At 34.7% G+C, this 22512-nt stretch overlaps 1 protein-coding gene across 4 annotated transcripts in view; it reads left to right on the forward strand.

The window, feature by feature from the left end:
* Positions 1–17614, forward strand: part of LOC123552131 (sestrin-3-like) — a 49626-nt gene extending 32012 nt beyond the window's left edge. For 3 of the 4 annotated variants that reach the window (XM_045341536.2, XM_045341537.2, XM_045341538.2), the window contains 8 exons: positions 1036–1065; positions 6411–6581; positions 8565–8747; positions 9180–9410; positions 9902–10034; positions 10489–10726; positions 11009–11234; positions 11783–17614. In XM_045341536.2, coding sequence (XP_045197471.1) covers positions 1036–1065; positions 6411–6581; positions 8565–8747; positions 9180–9410; positions 9902–10034; positions 10489–10726; positions 11009–11234; positions 11783–11869 — 1299 coding nt within the window. In that variant the 3' untranslated portion in view covers positions 11870–17614. Of the gene's footprint in view, positions 1–60; positions 217–1035; positions 1066–6410; positions 6582–8564; positions 8748–9179; positions 9411–9901; positions 10035–10488; positions 10727–11008; positions 11235–11782 lie in introns of those variants that run through there. The other variant, XM_045341539.2, reaches the window with a different exon arrangement.
* Positions 17615–22512: the final 4898 nt, after the last annotated feature.

The raw sequence follows: 22512 nt of genomic DNA on the forward strand, positions 1-22512 counted from the left end.
TTCGTGTATTCCCGTAATTTTGGTACGGAAATAGATTTATGCAAGTGTGTCTGGTTCATAGGTTAAGTCATGAGATCAGCTGTGAAGACTGAAGTGAGAGAGGAAAATTTATTCGGGAAAAGGACAGTTTTAGGGGTTTAATTTCATGTGTTGTTAAAAGAAATTTAGCAAATGGTTCCATTGGATATTGAATTTGTATCTGCAGACGAAGTTCCCGTAAGTTTTGCCTATTTTTTGTCTTTATTCAAAGCATTCCGTTGACATGTTGAGACCCGGCCGGTGTTAGTTTTCTTAATTCCTTTGTGTCCGCTGGCCAGTTTTCATACATTTTGCAGTTTTAGTGAAACATTATAATAAAGCTGACTTCATATTCAATGAAATGAAACATTGGCTACCTCAAAAGTATTTGCTGATTCTCGTTCTACTCATTTGGCTTAAAGCGGGATGGGTTATATTTTTATTTTGATGACGGACCATCTAGAAATAATACTGAGTAACGCTGTCCTAACCGTCAAATTAGTTGTACTTCATTCACTAATTCATCCAATATTTGTATCAGAATTACGTGCCTGTCTGTCGGACGTTTTGAAGCTCTCCCCCCACCACCCCCATCTACTTGCTGATACACCATGCTCATCTCTAATACACTGGCATGTTCTCTAGATTTGTCTATTTAATCCTTGGATATTGGCATATACTGCTCTATCTATAGATGGTTCAAAAGCTCTTTAGTAAGTTATATTTGTTATAATGTCAACCTGATTAAAGAACAAACTTACTCTAATATGTTATCTTAGTTTGGATTCAGCACCTGCTTGAACAAACAATTGTGACAGGCAGTGATAGATGTATGTTTGCAGATTCCAACCACAGACTTGGCCAGCTGCAGTTACTTTATGACGTCTCACGGCGACTGTCTTAATGTTGAGATGGTTAGATTTTGTGATAGTAAAATGTTGAGTGTAATAACTACATGTATAACGCTTAATGATTTTATTTGTGTATCGCTTAATGATTTTATTTGTGTATTTTCAGGTTGTTGCTGTTGACTGCAAAGATGAACAAGTAAGTCCTTCCATACATTTCTGTATTATTTAGTGAAATATTGAGACAAGTTGAATGACAGAGATGGCCTAAACTGACACACACTCAGTATTTCTGTTTCATGTTACTTTATGACGAGTCTAAATATGGACAACTTGAACTTGTATTTCATGCCTTCAAAAAGCACGCGGTGACACTTGTTATATTCTGTTGTTAATTTCGCATCAGAATGAACAATAAAAGTTAAAAAAATAATGAAAAGAAATAAAGAAGGAAAACAATTTCAGATCTCTGTTGTAAGACTTTGTTAATTGTGTCATGGGTGAGACTTAGTCACATTTAGGGAGAATATGTGTCAGGCAATTGGTTAGCTTGGTCGATAGAGAGCGCACCCTGCAAGGGAGGGGTCTGGAGTTTGAGCCATGGACTGACTGCACATTTTCCCACCCTGTGATATTTGGCTCTTCACAAAGGCTTAAAGTAAAATAAAATGGCACAGGTTAGGGATTATTATATTTTACATTTACCTTTTTTCAAAATGTTAAATTAAAAAAAAAATGAATTGATCTTGAGGGTCAGTAATTGCTTTGTTCAATAAAGTATGATGGAGTTAAATTATAATACAAAATTATATGGCCTAAAATCTGATCACCTATCTTTAACAAGAGCACCGCCTTGCGGTTGCAGATGCTCATTGATTTTCAGCTCGACTATTCGAAGAATAGGGGAGCTATCCTACTCGCCCCAGTGTTGGCGTTACCGTGAGCGTCACACAAATGTTAAAGTTTGCGTACCACCCCAAATATTTTCAAAGTTCATTGAGATATTGCTTTGATATTTTGCATACTTGTTTACCATCATGACCTCAGTGTGTAAAAAGGAGGAGGCAACTCTGTCAAGCATTTTGACTGAATTATGGCCCCTTTTCGACTTAGAATAAATGTTAAAGTTTGCGTACCACCCCAAATATTTTCAAAGTCCATTGAGATATTGCTTTGATATTTTGCATACTTGTTTACCATCAAGACCCCATTCTGTGAAAAGGAGGAGGCAACTCTATCAAGCATTTTCACTGAATTATGGCCCTTTTTCGACTTAGAATAAATGTTATAGTTTGCGTACCACCCCAAATATTTTCAAAGTCCATTGAGATATTGCTTTCATATTTTGCATACTTGTTTACCATCATGACCCCAGTCCGTAAAAAGGAGGAGGCAACTCTATCAAGCATTTTGACTGAATAATGTCCCCTTTTCGACTTGGAATATGCTTATTGTAATGTTATAGTTTTACTCATAGCTTATATTATACTATCAAGCACTGAGAATAGTCGAGCACGCTGTCCACTGACAGCTCTTGTTTTGTCTATGTATAATACTAATAGAAATATTGTCCTACCCATGTGTTTTTATGATATTTCCTAAGTCCAAAAGGGGCCATAATTCTTGCAAAAAGCAGGATGAGGTTATGTTTCTTGCTGTACATAGTCAGCTATTGATGGTGAACAAGTCTTGCAAGTTTTAAAGCAATAGCTTTGATAGTTTAGGAGAAAAGTTGACCTAAACATAAAACTTAACCAAGAAATCTGATATTTTTTAAGTTTAAAAGGGGCCATAATTCTTGCAAAAAGCAGGATGGAGTTATGTTTCTTGCTGTACAGAGACAGCTATTGATGGTGAACAAGTGTTGCAAGCTTTGATAGTTTAGGAGAAAAGCTGACCTAAACATAAAACTTAACCAGGCAGTGTCAACGCCAATGCTGATAAGGTGATGACAATAACTCGTAATCTTTTTTTCCAAAAATCAGATGAGCTAATAATGAGTTATATAATAATGCAAACATTTATTTAGTAAAATTGCACTGTTTTGTTATCAACACCAGGGATTTTATTAATACTATATTTGTATCTATATAGATTGAAAAAAATAATAAAACAAAACATTAGATAGCCCCCATGAACAAAATAAAGAAAAGGATTTGTCTTCAATACTTATCAATGACTGCATCTTTAACTTTGGAATAATCTCATAATCCATAAGCTTATTTTTGAAAACAAGAAATTACCTAAATATAGCACTATCAGCAGTTTTTTAATGAGTTTTATGAATGAAGAAAAATAAAACATGATGCAATCCCACAAACTGTACACAATGCTATTATAGTTTTTTCCAATAGGCTGGGTATATCATGCCCATTGATCATGTGATTACAGTATGTTAATTACAACCACTATACAACAGAAGGGAAGGTTTATATAGTTGCCACCTGTTTATTGTGGCTGATGCAATCCTTGCAAATATAAACCCATGAAAATCTAGATACTGTCTCACTCTTACACAAAAAGTATTCAGATAAAATATTGTTAATATAAATAATGATGATGAAAATTGTAGAAAAAAGTTGTCAAAATTGTAAAGGTTTGGTTGGCTGCAACTCTTGCTTTAAGCCGAGTGTATTGTTAAGTGTTGGGCGCGAACCTTTGAAGGAACTTTTGAGTGCCTCGAGTAGTGGTACGTTATTACTATAAGCTAAAACAGGAACACACAGACTGGAATAATGGGATACTGCATGGGAACAACAAAGGTAGTTTAAATATTTAACTTTTATGCAAATTCACATGTATAACAGTGAAATACGGCATAAATAAAATTTGTTCTGACTACCATAACTTAACTGATGCTATTATTTTCTGGTGGTCACAAATATTAAATGATGTCTTAACCTGAAACAGTATGTAAACAGCCCTGAAGCTGAATTTTTTAAACAAAAATAACTAGTACTGCTTGGTTTGATATAGTGCTAAATTTTATTTGATTCTGATTGATGATTGACAATATAGATAATTTTGCAAAAGCAAAGTTTTAACTATTTTAAGGATGTATGTACAGTGTTCAAAGTGATGCAACAATAAACGTTTCCTATAAGATGAATTTATTTCCTTTTAAGGGTTTAAATAACAATGATCAGTATTTAAGCTGAGACATGACAGCTGTCTATTTTTATCAGCTGATTGGGACTGTTGTTAGGAGAAATCTGATTGGTTGGGTAAAACTGATGACTGCGGGAATTCTTCACCTATGATTGTTAAAAAGAGGATGTTTTTCGGACAGTTTGCCTGAAACCTTCCCAATACAGTTTACCAAGTGCACAAACTGTTAGGAGATTAGAAGGAGATAATAGTCTGTCTCCACTTTAACAATTGCCCCATTTATTGCATAATAAATTGTAATATTATTTATAGAATACAAAAATGAAGAAGAATAAATAAGTTCAATGCATACTTTTAAATTTTATGGGCATTTTTATAGTTCTATGTATAAATCACCACTAGATATTTTGTATTAAAGTCCATACATGTATAACGTTAATTTTAGTGGGCAATTTATAATTTGCAGCAGGGTAAATGCAAGTTCAGCAAGATTAAATCGACCAGATGCTCATTTGGTCATTATGCAAAATTACTGATAAATGAAGATAGATATATTTACAAATGAACAATTTTATCATCACTGGATAACTGGACAAGTGACCAAGATTACTGGTCATCTTTGATGTATCGATAAATCAAAAGTAAAACTACTTAAATGCCTTGTCCTTGAACAAGAAAACTGTTTGCAAACATGAAATGTATATTTAAACAATGTTCAGACAGTTTGAAAATGATGAGAGAGGGGATATCTGTATTTGATGCAGAGTACTGGAAAAAAGAGATATTCTATTATTAGAGAGAAAGTCTGCATCTTTGTGCAGCTGCAGATAAGAGTGAATCAGCAGAGAGAAAATAGAGGACTGTCAAGGGGATGTGGTTCCCTACAGTCCTTATTTGGCATGCTCAGTATTTAGTAGAAGGTGGCCTGTGGGGCCTCCCATGCCACACTAAAGTATATGGGGTGTCAGACCACTACAGCAGTGTGAAATCCCTCCCCCCTACACCTCCAGCCCTTAATCAGACCCCAGTTACTGTTTAAAATGTTATGTGCCATACTGCATTGAGTCATTTTAAAAGCTTCTAACCTATTTTGAAGGTTACAATGACAGCATTTTTTGACAGACTTTAAATTCAGAGTACTTAAGACTTGTATTGAGACATTTTTACAACTTTAAAACAGCTGATTTAAAAATATTGCATAAGAAATTTTCTTTGAACATTCTAAGCTGTTTTTCTTAATACTTCTTCTTATATATGACATAAATGTGCTAAACTAGGATTTACCCCAATACCTAAATATTATATTATAAAATAAAGAAATGTACTATGTTTTGGTGCCAAATTATTGTTTGAATCAATGCCCATTGAACAAAAGGGAAAATTAAGCCTTCAAACTTTTGTTACTTGAGGGTTAAATTAATAGTCGATATAACCTTAAGGTGATTTGAACTGTCAGTTAGGGGAAAATTTCTGAATTGCATCATTTAAAAACAGTGAAATATGATTCGAAATGCAAGAAGCAATTTTAAATATGAGATGAATACACTGATAATACATGTTTTGATCATTGATGTGTATGGAGTAAACAAATAGTTACATAATTTATTCAATTAAAAAAAAAAACTTATTAAGAGCTATTATCTTGAATTTTGAAGATGACTTAAAATGGAAAAAAAAAGGTTTTTGTAGTGGAGGAAAAGTACTGTTTTTTTTTTTGTCATTTTAATGCTCTTGCAAAATAATTACTCGTCCCCCTCCCCCCACACATGATTGTAATACAACTTTTTTTCATTCGATTCTTTTTAGTCAGTTGCGATTACTGGGCATTGAAAATTAATACATGGAAATATGAAGTGTTAAAGTGATGTCACATAATTTATCGATCTGGAACTTCCCCTATATACCTTCTGTGAATCATATTTGAACTGCCATTATTGTGTTTTTATGCTCTGTATCTGTGCAGTGTAACACATGTTTCTATTTGTCATCATTTGAGAATTGTCAAATCTTGTAGCAAAGTAATTTCATTTTTTTCAAGAGCCAGTTTGTGCTGAATCAGACGTATTATCTCCTTATTTGGGAGTATTTCATTTTGGTCTTAACAAACCCAATTGCAGTCTGTGAATTTCCGGTGTTTGAAGTTGATGTGAATTGAAAAACAGATTAGAACATGTTTGGAGTTTTTGAAGTGCATGTACGAGGAAAAAGTTGATTTCATTTGATGTAACGACTGTTCTTGAATATCTGTAAAATTCAGAATTTATACGTTTCACCTTCATGTAGGACAAGGTTAGTCTTTTGTCACAGTGCTACTAAGATTTACTGAATAATTGAATTTCTTGACGGTAAGTCAAGAGTAGTTCTTTGAATAATGTATTTTGCTTTCATTTTGACAAGAATATTAATTAAGTTAATCGATTCCTTACTTATTTTCAGACACAAATGTTGTTTATCGATGCGTTTATCCAGAATAATCGCCTGGATCACATAACTCAGATGATGGGGTATCACCCGCACTACCTTGACTGCTTTCTACGAACGCAGCAGTATCTGTTACGAGGAGACGGACCCCTACCATACCACTACCGACATTATATTGCCATAATGGTAAGTGTTGTGGTTTCAAATAGGTCATTGTTGTAAGGTACAAATGAGAATTCACACTGCTGCATTTTAACAAAGGTCTCTCTTCATAATTTCTGTTTCTTGAAAAGGCTCTTCATGCAAAAGTTGTTAAGTAGGTTCAGATTTGAACACCCTTGCTTCATAGTGTAGGCCATTTGTGTGTTTACTCAGAAGTTCAACTTGTTGTCTATGCTGTCGTTAACAAGTTACAGCAGAGTGATGATTCTCTTGCGTAGGGATCAAACTCGCAACCATATACTAGTAGTCCAACACTCGTCTGTAATCTTGCTGAGTGGACAGGACTCCCACTTGGTTATGCTGTTTAATTTTGGCAGAGTTATTAATTAGGATCTGGCCAAACTAAATTATGTATACCTAGGGACATTCAGCGAGGTATAAATGTCAGAATGATATTAGCGATAATGAATTAAACTTTGCAAGTAAACAGAGTATCTGCCGGGCCTGTAATGAATATTAACAAGAACATATATGTGAGAAATCCATACGGTTTGCCTGACTGGTATTATATATCTTTAATATAAGCATTGAACCATTTGTACTGTTTTCAAGGCAAAGTATAATGAAAAAAGAATTCAAGCTTTATAAAGAACAAGTTGACAAGCGATCTAACAAAATTAGGTTAACTTGATCTCCCACTAATTTTGTCTTAAATCAGTAACTGTCTTTGTCTTCCTCATAGGATCTTTTGTGTTAAATCTTTTTGTGCTTGATCTGATACTGGTGTGGGGTTAGGGTTCAAGGAAAGCAGTTTAAAGATAAATATATTTGTACCAAAAACTCACCCTATAGCTGTCACGTAATGTTTGTTAAGATCAGCTGTTTTGTGGTTAAACAGGGATCGATTAATCAGCTTTTATCAGCTGTTTGTTCAACATTATTTCGGTGAAATAGATTGATCATAGCGGATCTAAAAGTAGACAAATTATCTACTTTAGTAAATAACATTTATTAGTCTTGCTGATTTCAAAAATTCTTTTGCAGTTAAAAATGTTTATTTGAACTGTACCCAGGTATATTTTAGTATTATGTTCTCCATGGACAAAGTTTAAGAAATGAAATTAATCTAATGAAAGAAGTAAAAACAAATTGCACGAGATTACCGCCCTGAAATTACTTTTTTGAAATAACTCGGCTGTTCAATAACCTGTTTGAAATAAGATGTCGTTCTAATACTGTTTGAAATCACGTGTTGTTGTAACAGCTGTACAATGGCCTTAATCTCTCTTGTGTTATATTCCTACTAACCTTTAGAAAAAAAATGTAAGAAAAAAAATAAATTTCATTTCGTTATGCAAAATTGAAAAGACTTGTTATTGTAATTCAATTTATAATAACCCAGTTACCTGTATTAATTTGGTCAATCTCCTGTTCTCTCTAAGATCATTGTACTTTGTGTAATATAACCCACCAGCCTTGAAAAGTTTTGTCATCTAGCCAAAATACTGACACTGGAGGGGTATCTTATTAAGTTAAACATAATTGTTAGTTTATAAATGCTGAATTTAATCTTTAAAAAAAATAAACAATGACAAAATCAATAAAAAATAACTGTTCTTTGTATAATTCTATAGCCATGTTAGAATATTAGCTGACAGAGCAATTTATTAAACTGGGGATTGACAATATTTGCAGTATTTTTATCCCTACACAGAGTGTTGAAAAGTATATTGTAGCTGTTGAATGGATTTTGTCAAAACTGAACTTAAAAGAGCTGATGAAAGATGACACTTGTCATGTTAAGTTGAAATAAATAGAAAGAAACCCTACATACAATCAGTGAAGGAAATGAGCTGTGCCATGAGAAAACCAACATAGTGGGTGTGCGACCAGCATGGATCCAGACCATGGCAACGGATAATTAGAAGTGATTACAATAATATAATACAACTTGGGTTTTACTTCAATATAAATAATAATTGTTCAATGTTTTTATGTTTTTTTCAGGCTGCGGGTCGTCATCAGTGTAGTTATTTGGTGAATCTCCATACGCAAGAGTTCATCTTGGCGGGAGGCGATCTCAGTTGGTTAGACGGTGTTCAGTTTATTCCGCCAAAGTTACGAGATTTGTACGAAATTAACAAAATACTGGCACACAGACCATGGCTAGTAACAAAAGATCACATATCAGTAAGTATAAGGGATAGAAAGGTTAAGACACAGAATATGTAAAAGTTTCAAAGTAAAAGATGTTTCTCTATTACACATTATGTAACCTTTATATGTTATCAAAGCTGCAGATTTATTCAGCGAAAGAATATATGTCTTGAAAGTCAATCTTTTACATATTGATAGATCTACTTTTACTGAGGTCATGTAAATTATATAAACATGTTAATAAGCCTGAGTAAACTTGACTTCTTTATGGGACGACACACATTAACTTGTTGTCCCAAAATGAAATCGCTTATTTGAGATGAAAATTGCACGTTATTATATAAGCAGAAGGAGATACAAAATATGAATGAATGTAATAGATGTTTTTATTCGAAATGAAATTAAAAAGATGGATCTGAGATGGATGGTATTTCTATATTGATTGTTGATGTAATACCTTTCCAGAAACTTACAAAAGGAAAAGACAACTGGTCCATATCGGAGCTTGTACATGCCCTGATATTGTTGTCACATTTTCATGCATTGTCAAGTTTTGTATATGGTTGTGGAATTACTCCGGAGGTAGATCACGAAGGGGGATACACATACAACAGTGGTAAATCGTCGCCGTCAGTGAGTAACGGCAATAGTAAATCTTCCAGTAAACACAGTTCTCCATCGTCATCATTCTCAGAGGTAAAAATACTTTTATTCACATTGCCATGGGTAATATTTTCTTCTTTTTTTTCCACCTGGAATTCCCGGTTTTGATTTCTGCCCAAGGTCGATTCTGCAGAATGTGTTAATCTGTTGAGAAGTCGATGGGGGTGGGGGCAGGACAAGGGATGTCATAGTTGTTTTAAAAGTGTTCAATTAAAATAATAATGATAGCAATAATTGCCCAAGTTCAGTTTTACGTAATTCAGATTACCTCTATATATGAAGGACAAATGCAAAGGAAAGAACCCACTAGACTTTGCAGTTTGTTTCTTAATGGAGGCAACTGTTTGCTGCAAAAATTAACTGGACAAAATTTCCTATTTGCATGAACTTTGAGTTACCTGCAGGGAATAAGTTTATACTCAAAGTTTCAGTAACCATCTTAATCTTATATAAAAAACATTTAAAGCTAGCATTAAACCCAACAAAAGCCGTATTCAGTCAAGACATGTACATGTATTTTACAGTCTGGTGGAGATTTGGGTATAGATGTGCTAATGGAGAGAATGAAACGGCTTACTGAGTCTGATGACACAATGGAAATGACATCAGAGGAACTCCTACAACAGTTTGAGAAAGTGGAAAATCAAAGTGCTGAAAGTAAGTACTATCGAGGCTGTTATAAATTGTTTACAGCGAGCTGTAAGGGTATCCCTATGACATTGAACCAATAGGGTATCTAGGTGTTAGGGAAGTATTGGGGTATCTCTATGGCAGGGAACCATCAGGGTATCTTGGTGACGGGGAACCATCAGGGTATTTCGGTGACGGGGAACCATTAGGGTATCTCGGTGACAGGGTACCATCAGGGTATCTCAGTGACAGGGAACCATCAGGGTATCTCAGTGACAGGGAACCATCAGGGTATCTCATTGACAGGGAACCATCAGGGTATCTCAGTTACAGGGAACCATCACGGTGATCAGAGTATCTCAGTGGCTTAAAAAAAACTTATAGATACTGGATACTTCTTTCAGTCTAAAATGGCATTAAGAATTAATGTTGAATTTTTGGTTGTACATGTATGATGCAACATTGTCATTGTTTATTTTAGTAACAACAAGTGCTAACATACCTACGCCGAAGAAAGATGTATTAAAGTTTGTGCTAGAACCTGATTTTGTGTATCAAGACTTTGCAAAACGTGGCAGTCAGAGTGAAATTCCATCGTTCCGAGCACAGGAATACTCCTGGGAAGATCATGGATTCTCTATGGCCAACAGATACTATTCAGAAATTGGAACGCTCTTAGATGACAAATTTACATGTGCTTATAATTTAACCTACTACACGTAAGTTTCCAGTCTTACATCTGTTTAAATGTTGATATTATTTTCAAAAGGTGGGGTGGGGGTGCCTCAGGGATCTTTTAGGGGTAATACATTTGGATAATGTATCAATTTCTAAGAGGCATTATTATGCGTATTTGTCATTTATCCAGGTAATAGTGGAAAAATTGTCTAAGAACTTAATTAATTTATATTTGCTCACTGCAATTCCCAGCATTAACAGAAATAAACACTGTAATTCCCCGCATTAACAGAAATAAACACTGTAATTCCCTTATTTTACAGACTTGGTGATAAAATGAATGTGGATACGACCATGTTCCGACGGGCAGTTTGGAATTACATTCACTGTATGTACGGTATACGTCACGATGACTACAACTATGCTGAAGTGAATCAGATGTTGGAAAGAAACTTGAAAGCTTACATAAAAACTGTAACATGCTACCCAGAAAGACTAACCAAAAAAGACTATGAAAGTGTTATGAGAGAATTCAAACATTCTGAGAAGGTATGACAGAAATATAATGTCAGAGTCAGCATAAATCGGTTCTTCCAGAAAGCACCCATTTAACAATGTTAAAAAAAATTGAATAAATAATGACTTCTTAATACTTGCGAAGTTAATTAAATATTGATATTTTCTGGTACTTTATGCAGGGCCTCCACTGGGCCTAAGAAAGCTGTAGCCACTTTTTGAGAGAAACTGCCAAAATGAAGCTGAATTGCTGAAATTTGGCCACATTTTAATAAAATTATTGTCACCACTTCAAAAATCTGAAGCCAGTTCTTTGAATTTGTAGCATTTGGCCACATTGGCGAATGGCAGAGGAGTCACTGTTATGCCTGTTGGGCATAATATTGTAACTGTCAGTAATGATAAAAGAAGTTACATTGTGACTTAATCTTAGCTGGAAAATGAAAAGTCCTGAATGCAAGATTAGACATTCCAAACTATGTGAGTCATTCAACAGATTTCCAGCTGTTATTAGTACATTGTATTAATCATACATTTTGAGACATGAAATTGATAAAAGTTTTTGTATTTTTGGTTTTCAGGTGCACGTGAATCTGATGTTACTGGAAGCGCGGTTACAGGGAGAGCTGTTATATTCCCTGCGAGCTGTCATGCAGCACATGACATGAACAATTTTCCGTCTCCAGGACACAAAAATACACGAGCTTTCTTTCACACAATCTCATACCACTTGGTGACGGTCCGTAACCATGGTGATGGTAATCATGGAGAGGAAAGAACGTCACATTGGGTATTCCTTGTGTCACAGACATTTACCAGCGTCAGTGGGCTTTCCATCTAAAATGCAGAAATGTTTTTAAATATGTTTTCAATATATATACAACGGTATCAAATATTTTTAGATATACATGACCACGCTAATTATGTTGTATCTTCATGGGTTTATAAAGTATGTAAGTGTTTTTTATGCGGGTAAATGATAGCATCTCATTTGTCCTATAACGGTATCACACTGATAAAAAAAAGTGTGCATTGTCAACAGAGACTAAGTAAAGATAGGTGTACAGTTTCTATGATGTTTATCATGTTGATATAAATTGTCGCGGTTTCCCCTGATAATATATATATTCACTTAGTACAGTGTTAGCAAATGTGAGACATTATTAAAAACCATCCTTAATTTTTGTACTTGAGTTATCAAGTGTAGATGTGACTGATGCATTAAGGGGAATGTCTCACACAAAATTGCAGTTGGGTAATCTTGGGGAAGATGTTGTAAAATGTTGAAAGTTGTCATTCGTTCAGTTTTGCTACAGTTAGGTAGATTATTTAGAGCATAGTGTCTACAGTTAGGTGGAATTGGAGGATTTGATGGGCATTAAATGAGTCATTTTTTTCTTGAGATTGCGTTATATTGGTACATCGAAATGGTGCATATATTTTTTGTTGTTTTGGCAGTTTTTAAAGATGCAAATGAAAGAATTTTTTTAAGAGCACCAAAGTCAATGTAAAAAGATGTTTTTGCCATATTTTCCAGTGAGCTTTCAGTTTTGTTTGTTTTAGTGTGTGAGTGAGAGAAGTGTTGATGAAAGGAGGTCAGTGACCTTGACTGTTTGACCTTGACCTGTAAAGGTCGTGTGTGTTAATTGACCTGTAAAGGTCGTGTGTGTTAATCCTTCATCTGTGATACAAGCTGTAGTATTTTATATGATTATATTTTTGAGTTTATATAGAAGAGGTCTGATGAACAAAGTAGTTTCTGTTTATTTTGCATAGAAAAGATTTATCATGTGCTGTGTCTGAAATGTGTATGTTAGTGTAAAAGACTTTAAAGAATTAATATTGTTTAGAAACAATAACTTTAATGAACAAGCAGTTTAGTTTTGTTTAGTAGATTTACCACTAACCTTTATTGTACACTTACAAATTGAATGTTTAAATGTCATGAAAGTGTTAAGTCAGGCATACCAGTATTGTATAGTTTCTTTCTCTTGATTTCTGTTGAAAACAAAAGGACATGATATTTAAAATTCTGGTTAGGAAAATGGTAAAAAGACTTATTTGTTTGGACCAACAAAAGTGCAGTGTCGGATAGCTACAAATGCTTTTTTAGGCTACTTCATATGACATCACAACAGAATGACATGTAATGTCATATTTCATGTCATTTGTTGTGTGATAACATGTAGTGTAACAGAATGATATACTTATGGGTGATTAGTGGTAATCTTTGTTGACTGTCATTTTTTTTTCTGTTTATTAATGATGCTAAGTTATTAGATTAAAATTTTCAGTTCTTATATACTTGTTTCTGTTAAAACACACTTACGCTGAAATAACAGCTGTTAACCGGCGAGGACATCAATGTTTTTGTAGCGACCAAGAAAGAGCGCTACTATATTTAATCTTCTATTTTAGATAAAGGGCATATTAGAATTAAAATAATGTACCACAAAATCTTATTTGACTCAAAATTGGTTATACGTTGCCAGAATAATTTACTCAGGCTACGTCCTCGTGAAATTATTCTGCAGACATAAAATCTTTTTTGTGTTTTGATCGCATTAAAACACGATCTTTATATACATTATTTCTTAATTAAAATATGCTCATTCAGTATTTACAAATGTTCACCATGATGCAGAACTTTAGCAGATACTGTACACTGTCAGATACACCTATAACAATAATTAGGTTTTTGATGTTAGAAATGTTCTTGTGATTTCATTGAAATTGTTTTTGTTACTGGCTTTATTTAATTTATACTGTTATATTGAAGTTTTGTAGAAAAATAGCAAGAAGCTTTCATAAAATCGAAACTTGTATGTGAAGTCCATGAACTGTTAAGTAAAGTGTTGTTAAAATTACTTGGATACTTTAAAGGGTTATTTCAGAATCTGAAAAAGGAAGTTTTAATTTTTATTCTACTTTTACTAAGAAAAAATTAAGATAGTTTCAATAGGGTCAGTGGTTATCCATTTGTCTTTGTTTTTATGTTAGAAATTGGTCAGTAAATAAATCTTGATGAATATGTAAGTTTTTTGGATAAGTCGGTATATAGAGTAAGTCGGTATATAGAGTATGTCAGTATGTGGAGTTTGTACTTCTATGTTCAGAGATAACTGGACGTGGCATACCTCAGATTCTGTGACCAGTATTATAAAATTGCATTATATATAATTAAATATTTACCATGACTAGTAACTACTTGATTTTTTTTTCATGAAAATGCTTTTAAATTTAGGATTTTATTTTGCTATAGCTGTTTTTTTTTTATTATTTGACAATATTATTGCAGCACAATAAAAAACTGTAAAATAAAAGTATTTGAAAGGCACGTCGATTTAGTTAAAAAAGATATACATTATCTATTTAGATATATACCAGTCTGTTTAGATATTGGTACAGTAAGTTTATCAATGTTGTAGCAGCATTAAGTCAATTTTGCATGATTTCTGGAATTAAGTCGGGTACCTTTGTGATCCTCAAAAATAAGTAAAACATAAAAAGGTCATATTTGTTAATTAAAATTTGAGGATTTTTTTTTTGCTTGGACAATGTGCTCATGAACATAAGTGGATGTAAATGTAAAGCTTGGTTACTCCATTATATAATACTGTAATATCCTTATATATTCCAATGGACCACCAATTTTTCTTCTTGTTTTGTTTTATAGTTTACCTATATCTCACAGATACAGTGATTGATGCATTCTAAACGAGTGAAATAATTACTGTGCCTCAGCATGTTTTAAAGTTTTGTAGTTTCAGTTTAGCTGTGTAACAGATATGTGGGGTAAAATATTACTTGTTGATTGCAGGTTACTTATTACTTGTATTTGCTGCTTTCTTGCTGTCTGTCTGTATGGTATACATGGTTGTAAGTAAAAAGACTGCAATGCAGCCAAGTGCTTGCTGTCTTCAAGCAAGTTGAGAATCTTGCTTTAGGAGGAAAGTAAGTTGCAAGGTGCTTGCTGTCTTCAAGTACATTGTTTTAAGAGGAAAGTAAGTTGCAAGGTGCTTGCTGTCTTCAAGTAAATAAATTGAGAAACTTACTTAAACATGCAAGTTAGTTGCATTTAAGTGAGCGAAGTATTTGTTATATAAAATACTGTTTAGTTTAGTTGCGGAGGCAGAGCTACAATGCTATAAATCTCTTGTATAAACTGTTCTGTGATAGATCTGATTCTTTGTTTTGTGCTGTTGTTTCATTGTTGCTTCACCCCATTTGTGCCATTATGTGGAACAATTTTATTTAATTGGTGAATTCTCACTGTAAATATTGTATTTACCTTTGACTTGGTGTCAACAATGGTTTGATTGACTATCTTGGCTAGACACGGAATAAGCATTGATATGTTTTCAAATAACCTGGCTATTTGTATCTGGTAAAACTTTAACATAATTTGGTAAATGAGATTATTTTGACCGATTGGACAGCCATCGTCTTGATTTCTAGTTGAGTTTCTTTGTTAAAAATCCATAGAAGTAAACATAAAAAGGGTGAATTCATTGGGTTTGATACAAGTTCTTATAAATAACCTTAAAATACAGTGTAAACCATGTGGATGACAAAATCAGACACATTTTATTCATGACTTATAAAGTGTATTATGTGATTGCAACATTGTAGTTAGATTTTTTTCAGCATTTTAGTGTGACTACACGTTTATTACACGTACATAATGGCATAGATGGAGTGTATGTTCATATTTTCCTTTCACCATATGTCATCTGTACAATACTCTTGTTTGTGGGCTGTTTTGTGAAATTTAACAAAAATGATGTTTGTGGGTTTTTCTGTGAAAGGTTGTTATAAATAGGCTTTAACAATTTTATGCTTGGACATTTTGGTGCCAGGCTAAATACAAATCATTGCTAAATTGATCAATTACATGTTTGTAAATCGTAGCATACAAAGTCCACCAATTTTGATTGTCATCTTTAAAATGTACCTACCCTCTAATCTAAGAAAATGAAATTATTTAATTTTCTGATAATTATTCTTGAGATGGGAAGTGATCTGGTTTAGGGTGTAAATTAAGGGGTACTTGTTTCTAAAAATGCTGTAGTTGATGAATAGACAGTAAGCATTATCTTGCCATGGTTAATGTCTTCGAACAAATTAAGTGTTCTAGAAAGTTTGTAATATTGTGTTCTCAAAGCAGTTGTACTGTTGGTTGATAAAAAAAAGTTTGGTTTGATTATACCTAACAACACATTGTAGCTTGCAAAACACATTCCTAGTTAAACATACACCTTCGTTACTTCTATTTGAACTTAATTACAGCTTTTAACTGCAGTTAATGTATTCACTGTTTTTGTTTACATGAAAGAAAATGTTTAAAGGGAGGTAACAGCATTAATAGTTTGTGTGTGTGCTTGGTTAGTAACATTCCATTGAAGTTATTCTAAAACTTTGCATTTAACTTTTAGTTTTGACTTTTGGGCAAGTTAAAAAGAAAATGAAATGATAAAAAAGGAGAGATGTTTAGAATCCGTTAATGGTTCCCTTTCAAGGCATTTTATGAATAGATAAATAATTTATATTGTCATGGTAATATATTCTTGGGAATATAACCACATGATTAATAACAAAAATTAACTTCTGCAAAATACCCATTGTAAACCTATTCATACACATTGTGTGCAATATTTGTTTTTTTTCTATTTCTTGTACATTTATATGAAATAATTTCTATAGAGATTAGAATTACAGAAGAATGGAAAAACATCAGGAAGTTTTGTGTGAATTATACAATCAAACAATACCAGTTTGCATTAGATTTTGCCAAACGTACCGTAGGGGCATATAATGTCACAGTATACCATGGTGATGCATTGTGTTGCACCATGTGGACACCTTTCAGTGCACCACGGTAATGTATGGTATATCACCATGGTGAACAGTCATAGCGCACTACAAAAATGTGCAGTAGTGCACCATGGGGGTGCATAATGATGCATGTAGATGATGTATGGTAGTTCACCATGGTGACCTGTCAGCTGTAGTGCTTCACGGGGATGCATGTTAGTGCACCATGGTTGTCTGTTGTAGTAAGGTGATGTATGGTAGGATACCTAGGGGATGCATCATAATGCACCTAGATGATAGTACCTATCAGTCAGATAATAATCAAAACTTTTTGTCAGATTGCTTCATTATATAAGATCTTTTTTTCTGAAACATCATAAATTGAGTTATCTTTAGATAGATGTATAAATTGTATATAATACATTAACTCTTTTGCATGTATTAGACTAGCAATGTTTCCAAATATTGGCTTAGCTTCCACATGATGTTTGATAGAGAAAAAAAAAGTTATTTGTTTAATGTTAGAAGATAAGAGCCTTTGAACCACCACCGGCTTTGTGCTTTATTGAAAATTATTGAATAAAAGAATTGAACTAGAATTGTATTTTTGTTTGTATGGTTAAATGTTGTCCATCGGTGAAGTCACATATAGTAGACTTGCACTGTTCCGCAGTTACTTACCAGTTTTTATTCTGCCTTCCAAAACGGACAATATCTCATTTTAAAATGTGGTCACCCCAGTCTTCACCTATTTGATAATTCCAACCTTTTGATGACCGAGAAAAAGCAAAGGTATATAGATTTGATGTTGTCAGTGTGTCTGTCCGTCCTCGCGATAGCCATAGCTAACTGTACTGACAGGGAGATGCTTCATGGCACAATTGTTGAAAATCATCTCTAAGTTACTGCCCCAGATTTCATTATTAAAATGTATCATTTGTGCCGATATCTCGAAGTACAGTAAACTGTTGAAACTTTGTATCTCAAAATCAAAGGAATTCTGCATCTTTCTGAGAGAAAGCTAAAAATAGACTTGAAGGGAACATACTTATTCAACACATTTTATTAACAAAACAAATGAAAGGACTTTGTATATTTCGGCACTAGCAGAATCACGGTATGTAGAAATTGACTTGAACAGTGAAAATACATTATGGCAGGGCTTATGGAGTAGACGACCCCTTCCGTTTTAAGGGTCACTGCATCAAAGGTCCAGGTCACAGGGGCCTGAACACGGAAAACCATTTCCGATCAATAACTTGAGAACAACTTGACCCAGAACGTTTAAACTTTATTGGATGATTGGACATGCAGAGTAGATGAACCCTATTGATTTTGGGGTCACTCTGTTAAAGGTCAAGGTCACGGGGGCCTGATCATCGAAAACCATTTCCAATCAATAACTTGAGGACAACTTGACCCAGAATGTTGAAACTTCATAGGATGATTGGACATGCAGAGTAGATGACCCCTATTGATTTTGGGATCACTCTATTTAAAGTCAAGGTCACAGGGGCTAGAACATGGAAATCCATTTCTGATAAGTGATGTGAGAACCATTTGACCTAGAACCTTCAAACATAGGACTTGCAGAGTAAATGACCCCTATTTTTGGGGGTCATTCCATCAAAGATCAAGGTACAGGGGCCATCCATCCGTCACATTTCATTTTCGATCAATAACTGGAGAACCATTTGACCTAGAACCTTCAAACTTCGTAGGGTGATGGGGCTTACAGAGTAGATGGCCTCCTATTATTTTTGTCGAGCCCGCTTGTGGTGAGCTCGACTTAGTCGTCACTTTTGGCGGGTCAGTGTATGTGCGTGCGTCTGTCCGTCCAATTTTGTCTGGACCATAACTTTGACATGCATGGACCAATCTTGTTTATATTTGGCATGACTGTTTACCTCAATGAGAATGAGTGTCATGCGCAAACCCTATGTTCCTATCTCAAAGGTCAAGGTCACAGTTTGAGGTCAAAGGTCAAATTGAAGTTTGTCCCTATGCATGGTAGGATTTTGATGTAATTTGGCATGAATGTTCACCATTATGAAACGGAGTGTCATGCGCAAGAACCAGGTCACTAGCTCTAAGGTCAAGGTCATACTTATACAGCTGGCGGGCTCGACATTCTGCCCGTGGGCATACTTGTTAAAGTTACTAGATCAAAGGTCAAGGTCACAGGGGCCTGAACATGGAAAACCGTTTCTGATCTATAAGTTGAGAACCACTTGACCCAGGATGTTGAAACTTCATAGGATGATTGGGCAATAGAAAAGATAACCCCTATTGACTTTTATGTCACTTGAACAACGGTCAAGGTGCAGGGACTAGAACATGGAAAACGGTTTCTGATCAATAACTTGAGAACCAATTGACCCAGAATCTTCAAACTTTATAGGATGATAGCACTTACAGAGCAGGTGACCATTATCTTATTTGGGTTCACTTGAGCAAAGGTCAAGGTCACAGGGGCCTGAACATAGAAAACTCTTTCCCATCAATAACTTGAGAACCACTTGACCCAGAATGTTGAAACTTCATAGGATGATTGGACATGCAGAGTAAATGACTTCTATTATATTGGGGTCACTCGATCAAAGGTCAAGGCCACAGGGGCCAGAACATGGAAACCCGTTTCCAATCCATAACTTGAGAACCACTAGGCCCAGAATGTTGAAACTTCGAGGGACGACTGGACATGCCGAGTAGCTGATCCCTATTGCAGCCAACCATCAGTGTCTCCTTGACTACCGATCATGTCCCCTATTGACTTCTTGCCTATTACTACTATGCATTTGGGGAGACATGCGCTTTTCTACAAAAGCATCTTCTAGTTTTTATGGGACTTGAAAGCTTTAATTTCGAGATAAGCAAGTTTGAGTTATCTGGTTTTTGTTGGATATAAACTTTATAGCTTGTATTAAATGGAGAATACTTTTTTGCAAATGCAGTGAAAGTTTTATAACTACCAAAGTTGTTGCCCTTTCTGATGTAGATTCTACATTGGTTCATATGTTGTTGATATTTGATACAAGCTCAAAGATGCTTCCCTTCAAACGTTACGTAAACGAACATAATATTACCAATGTTCTTGCCTCGTAACTGGTTAAAAATAGATCTTTTTTAAAGGTCTGAGTAAATACAACACATGTGGCAACAGCCAGGCAACGCCCACTCTCCAACTTGAGCAATTTTTGTCCACTGTTCACCTCACATGGTCACAATGATTATGGGTATAATATCTCAGCCAACTTTTATAATCAGTTGAATCCTCTTAGTCCTGGAATTATGACCCTTTAATTATTTAGAATCGTGAAAACTATCAACTTGACCAGTTCCCAAACTGGGTCACAATGTGTATGGTCATAATATGTCTGCCATGTCTGATAACCATCCGGATTATCCCAGTGGCTTTGGAGTCGTGGCCCTTGCATTATTAAAAATTGCAAAAAAATGCAGTGTCAACTATCTATTTTAAAGATACTTCCCATCCAGTGTTCATCAAACTTGGTAACAATGTTTGTGAGTATAATATCTGGCTGTGACTAAATACAGAGTTGGTGCACCTGTGATATATTACAGACTCCGGTATATACCGGATTAACTAAATTTGAAAGAAAATATCTTGAATGTATATATTTTGTAACCATGGTGATACTATCCCTAACCTCTAGTCAGTATATTATGCATTTGATACTCTAAATGCGTGCGGACATGCAAAAAAATGAGTAATTTTGCCGTGCGCTCCAATGGATAATAATTCCAACTCTGCAATGAGAAACATTCATAATATCTCACCCAAGTTTGATAAGCAGCTGGATAATCCCAGTTACTCTTGAGGCATGACCCTTGAATTACACAACATTTTGAAAATCGACGGTGTCGCTAACTAACTTGGGCAGGTCTTTTCCAATGTTCTTATCCAAGTTTGATAACCAGCTGGATCCCCCAAGTCTCAGGAATGAAGGCCCTACTGATATTGTCCGCTCAAACCTTACCATTTTTTATCCATATTCATCAAACATGGTCACAATGTTTATGGGCATAATACGTCGGCCAAGTTTGATTACCATCTGGACTGACCCAGTGGCTGTGGAGTTACAACCATTGAATTGCTTAAAAATACGAACATTGACAGTGTCTGCTGGTGCGAATATTTTAGTGCAATTAATGTTAAAATTCAGACATGTATTATCAGAGTTATTACCTCTGATTCTGTTTAGACGTTCATTTGTGGTCGTATCTTGGTCATATTATAAAATATTACACGGTGGGGTTGCGCAGGGAGATATGAATTGCTTATTTTGACCATGCATAAATAAAAAATCTTGACGTGAATGTTTCAAGGTTCGTTATAAGTATTTGTAGTGACAATAATTATGTCATTTGGGTGATAGTTATAATCGAGACAGGATGAGCACTTTAAAGTGCTATGAGCAGACAGGTCTGTATGGTAACAACACTATATCTCTTCAAAACAAGTATTCTCGTGTCAGCCGTTCAAAGAATAACAGTGGACAATATTCTTATGGTTGAAGGGAAGTAACTCAATTATTTTTCTCTTATTATTAAACAAGGAGATTCAGTGACGACTACGAAATTTGTGGTCACACGCTCGATACCACAATCCCAAACTATCGAGGTTTCATGTATGAATGTAAAATAACACTCAGTTTGGCCAAGAGCCGACGCAGCGGTCCAATGATAACTGTCTGACTACGAAACTAGTGGTCGTGAGTTCCTACCCCAACCTCCTCTCTCTCCCCACAACCTTTGCTCTTCCAACTAAAATTACTAACATTGAGATATGATACGCTAAAGAACCATGGAAGTTCCTGGAATTGGTGCGTTTTCTGTAAACTGACATAATGCTAATTGTTCAGATAGGTTCAAGGTTGAAAGAAAGGTATTAGCTAATAATCGGGGCCATATTTATACGTGCATATCTGGAACTGAAAAAGTAAATCTAACAACGTGCATAATGATTGCATAAATGTTTCCTATAGCAAGTCCTTTTTTCCAAGGAAACTATGTAATACATTACTCTCTTAGTATCTTATTCGGTAAGTTGGGAAAACAAAATACTTCGGCCTCCGGACAGAACAAAACATGCCTTCAGACAATCGTCCTCTATATAGGGAAGTTACATATTACTTAGTGCCAGAAACTTCCGGTTTAGAAATATGAACAGTTAAACCTTCTTGAGCATGAACACAAAAACTTAACTTATACAATTTTTTTCCAAGGTATTTGATATGCTGTATACAGTTGGTCGCATATAGAAATCACATCGTCCCTTATAGTTGACCCGTCCGTCTGTTTAAAAACCTTTTAAACGATTCAAGGAATTCCAATCACATGTTTAGAATGAAGAACAGACGCGCACCTCAGGGTAACTTGAAACGACCTTACCCCATACCCATAGGGCACCCAACTTGGGACACCACATCACTTGTTTCTGTCTTTTGACATCGATATCGCCCCTCTCCCATCC

Source organism: Mercenaria mercenaria, chromosome 4 (genome assembly GCF_021730395.1).
Source record: "Mercenaria mercenaria strain notata chromosome 4, MADL_Memer_1, whole genome shotgun sequence".
Lineage (NCBI taxonomy): Eukaryota > Metazoa > Mollusca > Bivalvia > Venerida > Veneridae > Mercenaria > Mercenaria mercenaria.